At 35.1% G+C, this 20,905-nt stretch overlaps 3 protein-coding genes across 3 annotated transcripts; all 3 read right to left on the reverse strand.

The window, feature by feature from the left end:
- Positions 1-921: 921 nt before the first annotated feature.
- LOC145248641 (ATP-dependent DNA helicase PIF1-like) lies at positions 922-1,917 on the reverse strand. The gene has a single exon (XM_080110316.1). It carries the CDS (start codon positions 1,915-1,917, stop codon positions 922-924), a length of 996 nt encoding a protein of 331 aa, XP_079966442.1.
- Positions 1,918-1,926: 9 nt separating this feature from the next.
- LOC145248642 (ATP-dependent DNA helicase Pif1-like) lies at positions 1,927-2,424 on the reverse strand. The gene has a single exon (XM_080110317.1). The coding sequence runs from the start codon at positions 2,422-2,424 to the stop codon at positions 1,927-1,929; it is 498 nt and encodes a 165-aa protein (XP_079966443.1).
- Positions 2,425-2,804: 380 nt separating this feature from the next.
- Positions 2,805-20,174, reverse strand: LOC145248643 (uncharacterized). The gene is made up of 3 exons (XM_080110318.1): positions 20,048-20,174; positions 3,241-4,865; positions 2,805-3,092 (listed from the first exon to the last, which is right to left on the reverse strand). The coding sequence occupies exons 1-3, from the start codon at positions 20,172-20,174 to the stop codon at positions 2,805-2,807; spliced, it is 2,040 nt and encodes a 679-aa protein (XP_079966444.1).
- Positions 20,175-20,905: the final 731 nt, after the last annotated feature.

The raw sequence follows: 20,905 nt of genomic DNA on the forward strand, positions 1-20,905 counted from the left end.
CTAGATACTCTACCTAATTATCCAAAATATTTTTGTAACATAATTGTTAATCGTGTCAGCGTGTAATGTGCACCATATTGCGCATAGAATAAGTTTATGCAAATGAGGTAAAAACCAACAAAAAACGCTGGTGCAATTCCGTGAATACTTTTCTTAATATCAACAATGTGTGTTAGAAATCCATCCATAAATGCTAACTCAAATGTCAATATTTCGGACGTATTTTAAATGCCTTCATAGATGACACAGCTCTCTACCCGAAATGTTAAATGTAAGTAGCATATCGGTAACACGTAAAACGTAATTATGTATTACTAGCTGGACCTGTGAAAATTTCACGTTTTCTTTTCTTTTTTTTTTCACATACACATTATCTCATCACATATCCGTACCTTGAAACATTTACATTAACTCTTTACTGCCCTGGCCGACGAAATCACCCTGTGTACTATTTTTTTAAATAGTAAATGAAGAGTACGGTAGGTAAAATGTATGTAAATATGTATATACCAAAATCATGATATTAGTGCTCCAAATATTCTCAATATATACATCTTCATTTATGTTTTATAAATATGTTTATTTAAAAATATTTTCAAAAGTTTTATTTAATTTTTAGCTTATTTATCATATACTTATTATATAATGGAGACTTAGAGTTTTTACAACATGTTATTGTTAATTTCGCACAGTAATGGGTTAAACCTGTGCATTTTGTTCAAAAATATTTGAACCTAACGTTGAACCTAACCCAAACTATCCACGAATATGTTCTTGATGTTTAGATGCATATGCTTGATTACTTAAAATACATTTCAAATATCAACGTTTCTAAATTATAAACTGTCATTACATCTGTTTTTTCTCCCATATACGTCCACTATTCAGATTGCCTCAGGGAACCCAAACACATGGACAATTTTAGATGACTTCTGTGTATACGATATTTCGTGTAAATGTGATTCCTCTTCTGTGGCCATGCGTGGAATCATTAAGATGTTGGACTTTAACTCTCACAGTCTTCATTGCTCTTGCTCTTGAGAACGCTACATAAATCTGGCCATGAGTAAAGCATGGCTTTGGTAAATATATGCCAACTCTATCAAAAGTCTGACCTTGAGCTTTATTTATTGTCATTGGGTATGAGAGGCGAACTGGGAACTGAGTGCGATGAAGAAAAAAAGGAATATTGGCATCGCTAGGTTTCAGTTTTATCCTTGGGATAAGTACTCTCTTATGAGCGTGTGAACCGCTGATTATTGATGCTTTGATGCTGTGCTTGTGAAGCTGAATGACCTCTAGTCGAGTGCCGTTACACAGTCCCTGAGTTATGGAGAGGTTTCTCAGTAGCATAATTATTGCTCCAATTTTAAAATTCAACCTATGAGGAGGCATGCCAGATGGAGTGAGAGCATTAATCAATTCCATTGGATAATTTTGTGCTTCCTCGTCATTATCGCAACTTACAGAATCAGTGCTGAGGTACGTTTTATTTTCTGTTGGCAACATTCCCAAAATTTCCTCATTGACCGCTAAGCATTCAGAATTCTTTGGAGATAGGATTACTCTTGCTTTCATCTCTTCAGACGTACAGTTGTCAAACACCTCTGATATCAAAGAGCCATTACATGTGCACATTTCAGGAATGTCAATAACATCTGGAGCCACTTCATCAAGAGAACTCTGGAGTGATCCATTGCCCATTTGCAGAAGCCATCTTTCAAACTCCTGTTCATCGGAATTTGCTCTCATGTTCTGTGTGAGGCTCATGTGAGGAAAGCTGTGCCATAAGTATGAGCGTTTGAGGCACACATCTAGCACAGCAGCAGGAGGAGCTCTCGGGACAACCGGAAGTACTTGTCTGAAGTCGCCTCCAAATAAGATTACTTTACCACCAACTGCAGTGTGGGTGTTCATTATATCTTTCTAGCATTTATCAATGGCTTTCAGCGCATAGCATGGGATCATAGAAGCTTCATCAATAATGAAGACTTTAACTTGCATCAAAAAGTGTCCTTGCTCAGAGTTCGGTGGCACATGGCAGACACTTCTTTCGCTTAGGGGAACCGGGGGCTTGAATATACTGTGCAAAGTTTTGCCGCATTTCAGCAGTGTTGCAGCAATACCAGTCCAAGCAGAAGTGTTTTTCTTTATGTTGTTAGCGTTAAGGTATTCATATAACTTGTTGAAAAGATAGGTTTTTCCTGAACCACCGGGTGCATCCACATAAAACAATCTATTTTTTGTTTGCTCACCTTGCTCAACAGAGAAGGCACTTGCAACCACGGCATTGAATATCTGCCTCTGTTCAATATTAAAAGAAGTCACATCTATGGTAGAGTTTCCAACATCTCCTTCATGTCCAGGATGATCTCCAACTGGTTCAGGCAGACCAAACATGTTGCAATTCATGCCATTTTCCATGAATAAGGTATTCAGAAAGTGGAGAGCAACATTTTCAGCAGTTATGATATTATATCTAAGCAGCAGATCTTCGATCATAAAATGCTTATTCTTATTCCATAAATGCAGAGCATTCACGGGCTGGTTGAAGACGCACATCATGGAAAACATGGATAATAGTTGTCGTGGCATCTGATGAGCTGCTGCTTCTGTCAAAGCTTCCTGCAATGCATTGTCATTCTCAACCAGGCGCAGTCTGATGCATGCGCCTTTGAAGGTGGCCATTTCTTGACGATCGATTGTCCTCAAATTGCTGAATGAAGTCGCTGCGGGGACATGAAGGAGCAACATCCTCAAATAAAAAATATCTTTATTTCGAGGACTTGCAGAGTACATTCTGGTTAAAATGTTGCTGAATCTAATTCGCCGTGTCCACTTTGTTGTTTGTTTGTTGAAGACATAATGCTCAGGTACAGAACAATAGAAAAGATTTCTTGCATTCTCATCTGTTTGATTGAGTTTGAACCAAGCTGTAAATTGTGTGTCACGTTCTTCTGCTTTTGCTGCCGCCTGTCTTTGATTCCCTTCTCTATAGTAAACATGCTGCTCATCAGGCAAATGTACAACCAAGCGATAAACAGTGTGGGATTGAGCATGCATTTTGAACTCTGACAATCTCCAAAAGCCCTCTGGAGGAGACACATATCTACATGACAGAAACTGTTTAACTTCATTGTGTTCATGTATTCCAGTGGGCTCATTATTATTTAAAACATGTTAGATTTCCATGTTTGCACAATCGTGACCTTTATATATATATATGAATAAATATTTTACGCTTTTCACCGAGGAACACACTTCAACATTAATATGGGCACGGTATTTTTCCAGTAGATACTTATTGTATGGGGCAACAAATCTGTTGTCAACCTCATGAGTGCCAACTTGTACCTTTTCTCCATTGTTTCTCCGTCTGTACACTGGATATCCGGATACATTTGTATTCGTTTCATCAAGGAAATCTTTTGGAAATTTTTTCTCACATGTTCCATCAACCATGCACACAGAATTAGGATTTGATACCCCACATGGACCATGGATCATCAATGTTCTCACGCATTCTCTCAACTCTGGGTAGTCTAATGAACGTATTTCAGCACAAACCATCTGATCAATTTGTTCTCTTGTCCTCAGTTCTTCTCGCAGCATTAACAAAAGGTGGCAATGTGGTAGACCGCGTTTTTGAAATTCAATGACACAGATATGAGCAACTGGAACACCAGATATATGTCTATCCTTGATATCAATCATAAGTTCCTTTAAGTGCATGTTATAAACTCGTGCAACTAAATCTGGCCTGTTTTGTGTTGTTTCATGCGAACCAAGGTTCTCTGTGATTTCTCGACACTTTGGGTTACATGTGTATGTCAAGAAAATATCTGATTTTCTAAATTTGCAGACGATCGCCATGGCATCTTGATATGCTTGTTGCATGTTTCTCGGACTTCCTGTGAATGTAGGGGGCAAAATGACTGGAACACCTGCCTCTTCATGCTCATTCTGTCTTCCTAGGTGATCCATGAGACCCGAATAAAGTGCCACTCTTAATTGTGCTTGGTTATTTTGAATGAAGTTCAGACGGCATCCCTCCACCTTCACATAAGCGTCAACAATATATTGTTGCAATAATTTTCCAGCTCGATGCAAAGCACTAAAGCCATCTCTGATTGCAAGCCGGTATGAGTAAAACTCTTGCATGGTGACTTTGGTGCGAACACGAGTTTGGCGTTGTGCCACATGAGCCATTTGTATATGCCATCCCGATTCTCCATTCGGAAAGAGAAGAGGATAAACCATGGGATCAAGATGGAAAGAGATGTAAGCAATCCTCTCCCCCTGTCGACCTATAGGATAAACAATGATATCACGATGTACTGGAGGTGCACCATCATCACCAACGAATATGGCTGCAATCTCATTGCCTGATAGGTTGTTGTATGTCCTTCTGTCAGGGCCAAGGATGAAGTGCATGGTTACTTGTCTTGGTGACACGTTCTCAATTGCAGCTCTCTCTTGTTCTTGTTGTTCAATATCCCTCATATTATGGTATGCTGCTGCATAAGGATTATTAATCAGTGCTTCATTTATCTTTTGAAAAACAGACACTAAACAGTTAGCATTTTCTGGAGCATTTACTCTATTGTGTATGGCTTTATTGGTTTCTATGATGTACAGCTGACCATATCTTCTCTCTTCAGGGTCATTTGCATAGAGGTTACTTGCGTAGTGGTAAGTTTGACCTTGTAATCGGAAACAATAGGGTCCACGTCCTGGAGGGGGTCTAATATTGGCACCCAAAGATGCAAAAGCAAATGCAGAATTATAGTTTCTTATATTCTGCCTGAAATTTGCACCCTCGGCATTGTTGGCATCAAATAATAATCTTAAATTGTCGGGGTAATCTTGTAAGGGGGTAGCATTACTTTTCCGTTATGACAGCAATTTAGTTGTTCACTTTGGAATCTTAAGGCTCTGCAAAATTGACATCGGACATCCATGGCCCCAATGTAAGAAAAAGCCAAATTGAAAATTAAAAGAAAATTGACTATATCGAAGTTCTTGACTTTCAAATATAAACATTTAGTAAGTAACTGTGTAAACAGATTTTAAAATATTTAAAATTCACGAAGACCGCGTTTCTCTCTCTCTCTCTCTCTCTCTCTCTATCTATCTATCTATCTCTCTCTCTGCCTTGAGAGTGCGTACAGAAAAGGGCCGAACTTGAAAATAAAAGCCAAATAGAAAATCTGATGGCCAAAATACTTTTTCTTTTTTTTCTCCTCCCTCCCCCCATCCATCTCCCCCTCTATCTCTCTTCCCCATCTCACTCCTATATCTCCCCCCATCTCTCCCCCTCCCTCTCTATCCTCTTGGATTTGTTTATATCTAACATCAATCAGTAGTAGTCGGTGGAGCAAACATATATTTTTAGAAAAATATTTCATGTTTCGTTCCTGGATTAGCGTGATACACATCAAACGAAGGATAATTAAAATTTCATGATTTTTTGTTTCTTTTGTTTTTTCTCTCTCTCCCTAGTAAATAACTGTGGAAACTGATTTTTCAATATTTTTAATTAACGGAGATTCTCTCTTTATCTCTCTTTCTCTATCTCTGTCTCTCTATCTATCTATGGATTACACATTAAACGAACGCTCAAGGCAGAGTAGATAGATAGACACGGAGAGAGAAAGAGAGAGTCTTCGTTAATTAAAAATATTTTATAATCTGTTTCCACAGTTATTTACTAAATGTTTATATTTGTAAGTCAACAAATTATAGGGAGAGAGAGAAAAACAAAAGAAACAGAAAACCGTGAAAGTTACATTAGCCAACCTGGCAACCCTGATCTCTGCCTTGAGCGTTCGTTTAATGTGTAATCCGCTATTCCAGAATAAAATCTTCTCAACCAATCAAATATGCCCGAAATTTTTTTTTCATGAAATTTACTGTTGTAGGAGTAAACATATATTTTTATAAAAATATTTCATGTTTCGTTCCTGGATTAGCGGAATACACATCAAACGAAGGCTAATCACGGTTTTTATTTTATTTTGTTTTTCTCTCTCTCCCTAGTAAATAACTGTGGAAACATAGTTTAAAATATTTTTAATTAACGAAGACTCTCTCTTTATCTATCTTTCTCTATATCTATCTATCTATCTACGAATTACACAGTAAACGAACGCTCAAGGCAGAGTAGATATATAGATAGATAGATAGATAGATAGATAGACAGAGAGAGAAAGAGAGTCTTCGTTAATTAAACATATTTTAAAATCTGTTTCCAGTTATTTACTAAATTTTTCTCTGCCTTGAGCGCTCGTTTAATGTGTAATCCGCTATTCCAGAATAAAATCTTCTCAACCAATCAAATATGCCGGAAAGTTTTTTTTTTCATGAAATATAATGTTGTAGGAGTAAACATATATTTTTATAAAAATATTTCATGTTTCCTTCCTGGATTAGCGGAATACACATCAAACGAAGGCTAATCACGGGTTTTTGTTTATTTTGTTTTTCTCTCTCTCCCTAGTAAATAACTGTGGAAACAGAGTTTAAAATATTTTTAATTAACGAAGACTCTCACTTTATCTATCTTTCTCTATCTCTGTCTATATATCTATCTACGGATTACACATTAAACGAACGCTCAAGGCAGAGTAGATATATAGATAGATAGATAGACAGAGAGAGAGAGAGAAAGAGAGAGTCTTCGTTAATTAAAAATATTTTATAATCTGTTTCCACAGTTATTTACTAAATGTTTATATTTGCAAGTCAACAACTTCTAGGGAGAGAGAGAGAGAGAGAGAGAGAGAGAGAGAGAGAGAGAGAGAGAGAGAGAAACAAAAGAAACAAAAACCGTGTAATTTACATTAGCCAACCTGGCAACCCTGATCTCTGCCCTGAGCGTTCGTTTAATGTGTAATCCGCTATTCCAGAATAAAATCTTCTCAACGAATCAAATTTGCCAGAAAGTGTGACACACATAGATAGATAGTTACAAGCGTATTAATATATAGATTATCTCAATTTATGTTACTCCTTAGAAGATATTACTTGGGTCCATTGCGATTCACTAATAACATTTAATAAACTGTCATTAAACATTTTTTAAAGTAATATTCCACAAAAGAAGTAGTAAACTTATATAAATGTATCCACATAAGGAGCATAAAATCGGTTCCAAAATATTCTGTTAGGCATATTTTTGTATCAATCCTAGTAGGAGAATTCTTATACCTGTCTCTCATACAATACAAATAAAAAGTTTGCTTCGGCAGTTAGATACTTATGAAGCGGTAGAATGATCCAATTATTATTCCAGCGATCTTGGCAATACCATTGATGTATGTTATATTTTTTTGATTAGGAGCGGGGGTCAGTCTTAGAAAATGCTAAAACTATGAGCTTCCTCAGGAAGAGAACAGTTTATTTCAATTGGAACTTGATGAGGGCAATGAGATAATGATGAAAGGAGAGAGGCTTCGTTTCCGATACATTAAAATAAACCAGACACATTCTTTCACATTGCACCACGTTCTTTAGATCGACAAAAAAATTAACAAGACCTTTGTAATTACTGACCTTTGAAATGTTGCCATATATTGTGGTGTCGCCTACATATATGTCTACGAATGATCTAAGAATGAGATTTGAGAGAATATCGATGAAGATTAGGAAAAGAGTTCGGACCAGATTCAAAGTTTGAGGGGAAACTCGCGTTCATACTATGGGTGTCTGATTGTTGTCCATAATCAACTACAATTATAAGAAATATAGGATTTAATAACTGAGAGAGCATTTTCAGCTATTGCGTAGCTGGCAATGTTGTGAATATCATACTCCATCAAACGCCTTTTATATATCTGGAGCTATTGCTCTTGAAACGAAACGCCTGTCAAAGCAATTGACCAAACATCGTTTGATTAGTAAGAACATCAGTTGTAGATCTCGCAGAAAGGAAATCATATTGCTTGTCAGTTTGCAGGTTATTTTTCTGATGTGGTTGACAACTTATTTATTTATCACAGATTTCTGAAAATTACTCATAATGCATGTAAGACTTATTCGTTTGTATTAAGATTGAGATGACCGATCTGCAGACTATTTTAAATACTGATCAGATAACATTTTCCAAGGTGTTGAGAAGTATTTCAAGTGAAGGCAACGTTGCAACAGATTTATATGTATGAGAGCTAGTTCCGTTGAAGTGACTGGAGCTTATGACTGACATTCCGCCAGGGAAATTTGCTTTATTGGAATTAAGGTGTTTGACAAACTTTACACTATCAAATACGTGTATATCTATGTTGCACAGTGTATTTTCAGTCACAGAACGAAATAAAGGGTGTAGGCGACTCGAACTGCAAAGGATAGAATTTTCTAGATATTTATTATAACTTTACTATAGTTGCTGACATTTCCAAATGTAGCTTTGATTTCACAGCAGGTATTACCTTGGAAACAATGGACATCATGATTTCTGTACGCAGTTGTACCGGCATAATCTTGGCAGAAGTACGGCTGTCTGTTGGGCTTTTGCTAGAATTCCTCGAAGCTTAAAGAGCGGTCTATACTGACAATGCACCATTAAGAAACGTCATCTGTAAGATAAAGGACACGCTCCATTTTTAATATAGAACGCAGAAGTATAGGTACCATAACTGTTCAACCATATATGCAGTACGATGAAGAGATACATCGAAGGAGTTATTACATTTTGAATTTACCTTAACCGATATAACTGAGTACTTGGAAGATTCCAATGGAGAAAGAACGGAGGATGAGCACATTTCTTTGCAAGTTACGTCGAGAAATCATAACAGGACCTCCCCTCATCATCCGTGTTGTTTGAGTGATTTGTGAGCATTGAAGGTTTCACAAAGGTGAATGTTAGCTGAAGGATGGGCAGAGAGAATACTGTCAATTTTCTCAAAGACACATTCAATGATAAGAACTCCGCTGCTATGGGGGCGATAGAGGGCAAATGTGAACGCGGTGCGGTTAGCAATGCTACTATATATATATATATATATATATATATATATATATATATATATATATATATATATATATATATATAAGGCAAAGGATTTTCTCTTGAGATGTCTATACCACATCGAAGCAATCTCTTTATTAGGCACATATTCCATGCACATGACGATTGCGGGTGTAGAATACTCACGAACTCATCTGAAGAAATATTCGGTCGAATGCCACTTTCACACAGTAATGATAGGTCGAGCTTAGTCTGATGTAATCCGAGTTAAACCTCTGATTATAGAATAGGAGACTTTAATTTGGGATTTTTCTTTGGGATTTGAAATTGTTGGCTTTATTTTTGTTTCTTTGCGATTTCACATTTTGAGGGCTGAGATACGTGAGAAACATTGATAAAGTTGTTAGAGCAGATAAGGGATAACATAAACGAGCAATGTTATTTGCAGCTTTGTAGAGGAGAAGTCGTAACGAACTACGGATATGGCATCAAATAACCCAAGTAGAAGCTATGCATGGTCAATAATTCATTTATTAATAACAATACAACAGTCCGAGTACCTGGCACCTGCTGATAGATCGGCCGCATTGGGGGGTTATCCAAGAGTCAGTTACCCTTATTTCCAACATGGCTACAAGGATAGAAAGAGGAAGATAACCTGTTCGACATCTCAATCGATTGGTCAGAAACCAGATCCGGATCAGTGTAGAGCTATTTCTTTCTTTTGTTCAGAAACGTCGCATATTGCAGATGAGGATGGGGGAACAACATAGAGAAAGTCAAGGCGCTTCCAACAATACGTTTATGAACTATTATTTTACTTTAATTAAGTTCAATGTAAGTTTTTAACCTTTAGATCTACATTGTGTTGAGTGTTTCTAAAGAAAGCAGGTTATTTGGAAACATTATATTGTATTTTGACAGGTTTATTCATTGTATTCCCTTTATCTATATATATAAAAGCGAAAATGTATGTATGTTTGTTTGTGTGTATGTATATGTGTATGTTTGTGTGTCTGCAAAAAATCTTTCGACACATACGAGGAAAATTCACAAACTCGGTATCATATCCAATCCCCATCCTTCGCTTGAAAAATATCGAAAAATTGGCCAAAAACGTTAACTTTTTCACTCCGAAATCGACAATTTTCCACAGACCCCCCCCAACAAAAAACGGGTTTCTCGTAACAATGACCGATTCTACGCATGCGTCAGATGACGTCATGACGTCGTGACCGGATTTACTTTAAATAGTTGAAAAACCGAGCAATGTCATCTCAGTCGCTTTAGGGCAGTTGGTTAACGCGTTTTTTCATGATCTGAACGTTTTGGGTTCGAATCGTGGTGTGAGATGTTTGTTTTGTTTTTTTTTCGATTTTTTTAAATTTAAATATTTTACTCTGTATTATTGAAGCCATTTTTCACGTAACGTTCGTTTTCCTGGTGTTTTCTTTTTTTTTTACTTCCCTTATTCTTAGCCACACCCGGGTATCCACCGATTTTTTTAAATTTTAATATCGAAACAGGCTCATTTAAGCCATTTTTCACGTGTTCGTTTTTTTTTGTTTTCAAGGTTCGTTTTCCTTACGTTAGATTTTTTGTTTTTCTTATGTTTTTATTACCTCCCCCCCGCTTAATTAAAACGTTGTTTTCTTTTCTTACTTCACTTATAACAATGCTTACATCGTCGACGTAACCCTCGACGACTTCCAAACATCTTTCACTAACTCATTCTGGCTGGCCGATTTTATTTTCAAACTTCGCCTTAGGGCTTCGGGTTCCATCCTACCCCCCGGTTTCTTTTTTATTTAACACCACACACACCTACAAACACACGGGCAACGCCGGGTACCCCTATTTTTCACGTAACGTTCGTTTTCCTGGTTTTGTTTTTTTACTTCGCTTATTCTTAGCGACACTCCAAAAAACCCGGGTACCCACCAATATTTTAAATTTTAATATCCAAATAGGCTTATTTAAGCCATTTTTCACGTGTTCGTATTCTGATTTCATCGTTCGTTTGCCTTACGTTAGATTTTTTTGTGTTTTTTTTACGTTTTGATTACCGCTTAATTAAAATGTTGAATGCTTACATCGTCGTCGTCGTCGTCGCCGTCGTGGTAACGCTCGACGACTTTCAGACATCTTTCTGGCTGGCCGATTTTATTTTCAAACTTCGCCTCAGGGCTTCGGGTTCGATCCTACCGTCCCGTTTCTTTTTTATTTAACACCACACATATCTACAAACACCCGCGCAACGCCGGGTACCCCTGCTAGTTGAAAATAAATAAACCACAATGGAGAATCGGTAGTCGGTAATGTCAAAGCTTCAGAGGTATTCGCAGTAAAAAAAAAAAAACACTTACTTTGTTACATATCAGATACAACTACAACATGTCCAGAGCGAAGAAAAATGATATTTGAGAAGCAATTAAAGCATCTTACTGGAATAAGAAAACATATATTATTGCTATAAACAAAAGCTAGATCACAGAATGTAACATCGCGTTCTTACAAAACGAGGACGACTATAGACACTTGCATTTACAGTTAAGACGAAGGGAAGCCGTTTACGTCATACATAAGAAAATCTGTTGCTATGTATAACATTGATTTCCCCGATGGTGCAGTTTATTAAAACATTTGTTTATTGAGTAAAATCTGAGTACTACAGAATATAAACGTATCAGTGTATTATATTTTATCGCGAAAAAGAGTGCGTTAGAATTTCCTGAAACTATAAAACAGGACTGTGTTCTAGCGAACTGAAAAACACACAAAATTGTGGAAATTGATTATGTAGTTAAAGTAATGAGAAATGTTACATACAAAAAAAAAAGAGTGCATTTTCTTTGTTTGGAACACAGAAAAAAACTTCGTTTATAGGAGTCTCATTACTATGCATATGAAATTAAACTGCATAGTAGGAGAGAAACGGTTATAAAAAGTACTTCTTGTTACTTAACAGTAGAGAGAAAGAACTAACGGTGGAGATTTCAGGTGACGTTATTCGTGTGAAGGCAGGAGTTCGAACAAATATTTACTTCATTAAATTTACTTTTTTAACTCATATTCAGACCGAAAAGATTGTTATTTGGTAAACGCTAGAAACACATGTTTTTAATCTATAACGAGAAAAATTACATCGATAGTTAAAAATGCAATGATTATATAATATATGAAATTAAGTGCTGACTAGTTTAAACTAGTCAGTACTTGATTCCATGCTTTTTTTACCCTCGATGTAAATATAAACATCGATGTAAATTTGTAAAATTAGACATAAATATTCCTGTTGTATAACCAAAAAAAAAAAATAAAAATAAGTATAAACATTGGTATCGACAACGGTTTCTGAGAATACACGAAGAGGCTTTATTAAACGACAACGCAAGTAGAATTCCATACTACAAAGTTGCCGAAAATTGCCAAAAAGTGATTAGCATTAAAGAGGACTTAAATAACAGTTTAGAATCTGGCGTGGTGTACGTAAGAACTGTACTTTAAAAGTCAAGGCCTTATTCCACAGGAAGAATAAAAACATAATTAATATTACACCTCCTGCAAACAATAAAGAGAAACCACAAAAAAAATAAAGTACGCACCATTCTATGTTATCGATATGCTGCCCTGACTTTTGACAGAATAAGGCATTAATATTCCTATTGTATAGCAAAAAGAATTAATAAATGTAAGGTACGATCACAAAACAAACAAAAAAAAACGTGAAAAATACGGAAATAATTGCGAACGAAATCATTAAATAAATACCTGATTCAATAGATAAGAAATTACCATACAGAAAAAAAAGAATTATATAAACAGTCGGGGAACACCTGTGACTGTATTGAAAATATATTTTGAACATTGGATTAATCACTAAGGTTACATTTACAAGAGAAAAAAAACGTGTTCGTGTTAAGAAACATAGGACAGCTTTTATGTAAAAATAAAATGTACTGTTCACCACATTGACAAACGCTAATGTAGGGCTTGAAAAACTTGAAAAACGAAATCCTATCCATGATAATATTCGCTGAATCGGTGGGGCCTATAATCTGTGTCAAAAAAGAAGTAAAATATCATCCTTATTTGCACCTAGTTTTTGTTTAGCATTGAACATCTTTTACTAGTCTAAACGGAAGAAATATATTTTTAAAATTCTATTTAATTGATGCATACCTTAAAATTGCGCTCGGGAAACATCGCCCGAAATGCATGTGTTTATACGGTGTCATGTAGATTTTAAAAGTGTTTGGGGTGAAGAATAATATGTGAAGCGGGATTGATTTCGCGAACGCATACACTGATCATATAATTGAAATAATTATGACAAAGAACACAGTTGAGTACATATCCACACGCTGTTCTATCGAATAGAAGTATTTTAGTTTAAAATAAAAGAAGGAATCTGTGATTTCTTCATGGGAGAAATAATGTATTTCGGACAAATCCTTGAACAAAACGGTTGAACAGCATCGAGACAATACACGCTCACACAGTATATGCCCACTCTATGATGGGATGGAATTAGAAACCGATGGGCATGCGCCATGCTCCTTGCTCTCATCAGGAACCACTATTCACAAATTGAGAAATTAGCGATTATTATTATTTTCGCAACTACAAAGTTATACCGATATTGATGTAGACGACTATTCATTCTGCAGACTGAATATAATTATCTAATGATGATCTTTGGGTCGAAAGAAAGAGTTATCTAATAGACAACAAACGGACTGTAAATACCGAGTCCTCTTATACCGAGGCCCATTACGACACTATTCTAGACTGAGTGCATTTATACTTTTTCTACTTTCCTAGGTGTTAGCCGTCATTAAGTGGTTACAGATTTTCTATCACAATCGTATATTTTTACCCCCTATGCCATACACAAATAATGATTTCTCCTAATCGATAAATCCGGCATAGCTGAGTTGCTGATAATAATGCATTCTAAAATTACCCAATTCGGTTATTTCAACAAAAAAAGAGCAGTTCTAAACTATAAACTAGGCTGCCATTTCTGTGAGAACACGTTGTTCTTATCTTTTTTTATACAATTCGCGTAATTACTTCGCTTGGATTCATTTATACTCATCACGTAATTATTCTGATTAGAAACGTCTACATTTTATTGCTTATTTGTGAAAATATTACACGCTAAAACAAACTCATTGACGTCGGGGGCAGGAACATTAAAGATAGATACATGTGGCCGTGTTACAGTTTTATTTAGGTCGACCACACGTTATACGTGTTATTCATAAGCCGATTAAAGCGACAAAATGAATAAACAGATCATTGTAAAATTATGTCAATTCACACCTTCAAATATATAATATCATATATATATATATATATATATATATATATATATAAAATTATATATATTTTGGCAGGAAGGAAATGATAGTATGATAAAGGGCCATTTGAATGAATTCACAATGATTTAATATTGAAATCGGAACAAGAAAAAATGTCTCTTGCAACTCCCCCGCTGATTGGCTGATCAGTATACATTCTGTAATTCTGTTCTTCGCTCCTCCACCCTTCCAAATAACGATACAAAACTCATAATCACCCCACCATGTTCATACATACCCATTAGTTACATGACCAAACTTTTGCTATACAACCTTACTCAATTCCGTCTTCGGTATTTCTACATTTTATCTTTATTTATGTATATATTTACTTACTTAGGCCGTATGTTCTTTTATTATGAACTCGCCGATTACATAAACCACTGAGCAATAGAGGGATAGAGAGAGAGAGAGAGAAAGAGAGAGACAGAGAAAGACAGAGAGACAAACAGACAGACAGACAGACAGATCGGAAGATACAGGGAAAAGTAGAGTAAGAGATAGATAGACAGAGATAGAGAGAGTAGGAGAAAGAGAGAGTTAGAGATAAAGAGATACAGAGAATTATGCCCTCTCCCGTTTTCGTTGTCTTTACTTATTTATTTTGATCGTATTTCTTTTCGCACAGAATTGATTGTTATATCGACCAGCAGGCGATACGGAGAGAGAGAGAGAGAGAGAGAGAGAGAGAGAGAGAGAGTGTGAGAGAGAGAGAGAGAAAGGGAGAACTCTGTATGGCTCTCATTAAATCACGATATTAGTTCACATTAGAACCCTTCTGATTCGATTTATATTTTGCTTGTTGTTTATATACACATAATGGATCTTCGATTTTTAAGTTGTAACTACTTCACAAAATATAAATAATTTTAACTGCCTCAGAAAATATAAATTTCAACAATTTAATCAATATATTATTTCACATGTTAGATGTGGTTAACAATTAATTTAAATTAACCTTCCCCAATAGTAGTTCTAGGGGCATATCTTATATGGATAACATTACATCACGCTATTCTAATACATGTAAGAATGTCATTAACTTCGACCGGCGAATTGTTAATTATTTATAATAATTACAGGATGAATTCCAATTAAAATAATATAATAATTCTAGGTTAATTATTATTTTTTGCATAATTTTTCTTCACCTGAATATGATACAAAACGCGTAAAGTAAACCTTTACTAATTAAAAGATTATGCTTGGCATAACAGTTTTCATTTAATCTTTTTTAATTAGTCTGAATTCTAATTCAGAGTCTTACTAATCACGGTGTCTCACCTATGTGCTATCTGCTTCCATGCAGTTTTATAATTTGATTGTATGTTATGTTTTTTGATTGCATGTTATGTTTTTTTTGTATCTTAGTCGAACTAATCAGAAAAGACGTCGAATACAAGATAGAAAACTAATAAACTCGCACGATTATATATTTTTTATTATAAGCCAGGCTGAAATGCTGCCGAAACGGGTCGCGATATCTACAAAGCGTTGGTTAATGAACAATTACTGAGCTCACAGCACAATGGTATCAAACATTTTATGACGACAGCGAGAGTCTTGAACATTATAAACGAAGTAGTCGGCCATCGAATGGTGACAACGATCAATTAAAAGCCTTAGTCGACACAAATCCATGCACACATATTCGCGAACTTTCTTCTGAATTATATATTACGTATACGATGATTTCCAATCTCTCTCAAGATTAGAAAGCTAATAAAAAAACTTGAGAAATGGGTACTTCACAAATTGAACGAAAACTAAAGTAATCGCCGTTATGAAATTCTTTTAGCGAATAAGAACCACCCGTTTCTCGATAGCTTTCTAGCTTCCGATAAAACAATAGGTTTTTACGACATCGGCGACGCTCATCTAAGTGGATGGACCCTGACGAAGCTCTACGACACTTCCTGAAGCTAAAGTTGTAACAAAAGAATGTTATGCTTAATGTTTAGTGGTTTTTGACCGGTTTCATATATTACAATATCATGAACGCAAGCAAAAACATTATCGCGAGAAGTACTTTTAAAAAAATCGAGTTAAGTCTTCCGAAACTTCGAGAACACCACGCATTAGCAAAGAGAAAAATGTCCAATTCTCACACGCGACAATGCTCGCAGTTTGCACAAACGACAATGCAGAATTTGAGCGGACTGAGCTAGGAAACTCTGGCTCATCTGCCCTACTCTCCCAACCTCTCACTTACCGATTACCATTTTTTGAAGATTCTCGACAACTTTTTTCGTGAAAAATGCTTCAAAACCCTAAGCGATATAACACCGCCTTTAACGATTTCATCGAAACCAGAACGAATGATGCTTACGTTACTAGCATACATACGCATGTTTTACGTTGGCTAAAGTGTGTTGATTGTAGTGGTATTTATTTTCATCACTAAATTTTGTTTGAACCGTGTTTTGTCCTATCTGCATTTTGAGGTTAAACAACAACAACAATAATAATAATAATAATAATACTAATTATTATTATTATTATTATTATTATTATTATTATTATTATTGTTGTTGTTGTTGTAGTTATCAAAATAAAATATATACACGGTAAGGTGGTATGATTTGACACATTTATAGGTTTAATAAAAAGCAAATAATCTAAAGAAACAACAAGGTTTTTTTTATTTTCAAAATATTCATCTGATACCATATTTTTTATATAATGCCATAGTTTTTAGTTTCTTTTTCACTGACATTAATCAGCGTTCCGTTGGCACTTCAATATTGGTTGTCATGAACACGTATCAGTTCCAAACACGATTTTCTTATATGTTCATAGCGTTAGAGATACTAGTTCTCTATTGAAAGAAAAATCCGTCGGTCAAAATTCAAGAAAACTTTACTAATTTATTTTTAAAACCTAGTGAAACAGATAGTCAGTGTTTGTAAAGTTTACAAGCTTCAGCATATTTACCTAAGTGTAAATTTGATTAACATTATATATATATATATATGTATATATATATAAGTAGGTTGTAGTTTGCTTGAAGCATTGTTGAGGAAAGTTATAAGGTAAAATTAAAAGCCAAGAACATCCCTTAAAGACAAAGATTTAGTTTACTTACCCTCTGATAAGAGCAGAGAATTTTGCGTTATCTCACAGGAATCTTATAACAACCTTGCTATAGAGCATCTTTCCAATACCGACCTTTACACCCCAGCACATAATATCACTGCTGCTCGTATTGAGAACAACATTAACAAGACATGGTCTCAAATTTGTTTTAAAAGAAATCTCTCAAAACAACACAGACTAAATTTTCTTACTAAATACAGCAAATTACCTACCTTTTATCACCTTATTAAAACCCACAAAAATAGCACACACACACAGATCAGACCCATTGTTTCAAGCGTTAACGGCCCCTTTATAAAATCTCTTGGTTAATATCCCGCCTACTTAAACCTCTACTCTCTACCTTCCCAGCCCATGTTAGTAGTTCCAACCAAGTAATTAACAGACTCAACGATCTACCACACCATCTACTCAAACTATACAGATACCCATTTAGGCTAGACGTCGTTTCTTTATACACCTCCATTCCTGCACATCCAGCCATCAATCTCATGGCAGACATTATAGCATCTAAAAACCCACAATGCTTCGGAATTACTCCAGGAGATCTCTTACAACTCCTCCGTATTATAGTAGACAACACTTACTTTACTTTCCTACAAAACACGTTCAAACAAGTATCTGGACTACCCATGGGCTCCAGTCTATCCGATATTCTTGCCATTGCTTATATGGACAAACTCGAAAGACACACCCTTAGTACCTGCTACTCTTATCTCCTTTTTACTAGATATATCGATGACATTTTAATTATCACATACTCCCGCGAAGAACCTATTAACATTTTCCACAAATTCAATAACGCCGACCCAAACTTAAAATTTACTATAGAACACCCAGACTCTTCTGAATCTCTTTCTCTACTTGATTTTAAAATACAAATAAAAAAAATGGTGCCATATGCACTGAATTCTACAGAAACCCCGCCAGCAAACGCCTCTTCGTACATTTCAAATCTGCACTACCTCGCAAGGACAAACTAAACTACGCACATGCCGAAATCTCACGCATACAAGACAAATGCACTAACATCTCCGACAAACATACACACACTAACGATTTCCAACAGACCCTCTCACTAAACGGCTACCCTAATACGATCTTATCCTCACTTAAAAAGAAAAAACGCAACATCCGACCCTTCTCTAACAATTGTTTTCTAAAACTACCCTTCCTCAGTGACAACATCTCATCTTCAATCCGAAAAGCCATCCGCAGCGATGGACTCAACATTCAACTCATCCACACTGGATCTACTTTAAGACAACAGCTCAACCGAAAACATCCATCGCATATACCTTCCCCTTGTTCACTCTCTAATTGCCCAATATCACACACAGGTTTATGCTTTAAGAACCACGTTGTTTACGACCTACAATGCGCTAAATGCAGTGCCTCTTACATCGGAAGCACTACCAGATTGCTTCATCACCGCATTAAAGAGCACTTAAACACTAATGCTTCGTCGTTCTGTAAACATATTCGCACTTGCATTAATTCAGAACCAGATTTTCACATCAACATTCTTTCTTCTTCAAGAAACGTAGGTCAACTTCGTATCCTCGAATCTTTAATTATTTCAAAAAATACTCCCACACTAAACAATAGACTGGAATTGAGCTCCGCTTTTATAATATAAGTTTAAAACATAAGAAAAGCAATAATTAAAAAAAAAAACTTGCTTGAATAGTCATCTCCCTTTATTCACAAACGCAACAAGTATTTCAAACATCAACTGATTTATTTTAACGTTCTCCTAACGTCATTTTTTGTTCTATATTTCGCGGTATCACGTGGCAAACTCTGCGGCTGCTTTTCCAATTTTGAACACTCTTCCGCTGTCTTCTCTTGAAAAAGTAAAAAGGACTAATAAGTCTGAAATATATTGAGATTTATAACACCATTGAATACAACAGAAAAAAATTACTGTTTTTTAGAGTTAAAATTTCTGTGAAAAAGAAAAAACAAACAACAAAAAAAAAGAAATGTATTTCTTTTGTTTTCATTTAATTTTACTCTATATAAAAAAAATCTCGCATTGTTCTTGGCTTTTAATTTTACCTTATATATATATATATATATATATATATATATATATATATATATATATATATATACCTGATACTAAAGATTACATTCACATCTCTAAATTTTATTTAAGCAATTGATATGAAACTTTTGAAGTAAAACCTAGACTATTCTAGATTGCACTTAAAGGATAATATAACAAATAAATCATGTGAATAATGCTATTTTATTTATTGGAAATATCATAAACGCATTCTAATATCACTTCAAATTCAAAATTAAAACTCCATTTCACTCCGCCACCTATCCAGAAAATTAAAATCATATATATATATAAACAACACTAGTAAAAGGTATTCACATGTTCTCTGTAATACAACAGCATTTTTTCTGCAATACAACAAACGAACAAATATTGAAAAACAAATACTTGCTTTATAATATTTTATATATGGAAACGAAAATAGTTCTATATATGTACCTAGGCTTAAAATTGTCATCTCAATTTTTGGCATTAAACTTTGATTAATGTGTTACAGTGGTTGTTTTAAATAATACATTGACTTTGAAATCTTTATTTTTAACTTACCCCTTCGTTCCACGTCTTCAATATGCAATGAGATATCTGGCAAGTCAACTGTGTCTCCCAGTTTATATTGAATTTTTAATCCATTGGCAGAAATGTCTACTGTGAGAGACGGCTTACAAAAACCCATTTACTAACAACACATTTTATTATTTTTAGTGTAAGGATTTATATTTATTATCAGGATTTTTAAGGAATCCTCGATTTGATTTTCTCTCATTTAAAGTATATAAAATAGTGCCGTTCTTCATTCCTGCACATCTCTTTGGAGCGTGGCATAGCGTGTTCATACAGCAAGTTAAGATAATTTCAAGAGCATATACATTACATTGGGACACCCTGTATATATATATATATATATATATATATATATATATATATATATATATATATATATATATATATATATATATATATATCAACGCCCGGTGTCCACTTAAGAATAAGATTTTATGTAAAACGTGATGGTCTGTGCATTGTTAAAATTTAATTAGTATTTAAGTGAAAGCAGTTCATCAGGAACCTTTTTACGTTGGAGGTAAGAGCGACCATGTTATAATTAGCAGTGTTGTAGCTCGACCTGACTGTGTTCCACAGACGAACATAGATTTGTTTCTGGAATTTACGCGGAAATATGGTCACATATAGATAGTAAACAATTGGTGATAGTGGTTTCAGCTTGTCATGTTTTTGTCGTGAATGCATTAGAGGGATAATTATTGAGTGAAGTTCAGTCAGGTACCTGCCATAAAAAAGCAAAATAGTTCAGAGGTCTGCTCGTATCATCTAGCCCACCAGATTTCGAAATCAATTGTTATACCTTGTCCAGGTAGAAAAGTGTGTTCAGGGCTATTCTTCCCC

The sequence above is a fragment of the Euprymna scolopes genome, chromosome 27, assembly GCF_053919585.1.
Source record: "Euprymna scolopes isolate OS-2025 chromosome 27, ASM5391958v1, whole genome shotgun sequence".
Lineage (NCBI taxonomy): Eukaryota > Metazoa > Mollusca > Cephalopoda > Sepiida > Sepiolidae > Euprymna > Euprymna scolopes.

What these genes read in the sequence shown, in the direction of transcription:
- LOC145248641 (XM_080110316.1), bottom strand. Translation starts at nt 1,917, where the DNA reads ATGAACACCCACACTGCAGTTGGTGGTAAAGTAATCTTATTTGGAGGC.
- LOC145248642 (XM_080110317.1), bottom strand. Translation starts at nt 2,424, where the DNA reads ATGGAAAATGGCATGAATTGCAACATGTTTGGTCTGCCTGAACCAGTT.
- LOC145248643 (XM_080110318.1), bottom strand. Translation starts at nt 20,174, where the DNA reads ATGGGTTTTTGTAAGCCGTCTCTCACAGTAGACATTTCTGCCAATGGA. An exon ending in TGAAGACGTGGAACGAAGGG is followed by an intron (nt 4,866 to 20,047) that starts GTAAGTTAAAAA and finishes CCCCCTTACAAG; the next exon opens with ATTACCCCGACAATTTAAGA. An exon ending in TGTGTTCCTCGGTGAAAAGC is followed by an intron (nt 3,093 to 3,240) that starts GTAAAATATTTA and finishes TGTCTCCTCCAG; the next exon opens with AGGGCTTTTGGAGATTGTCA.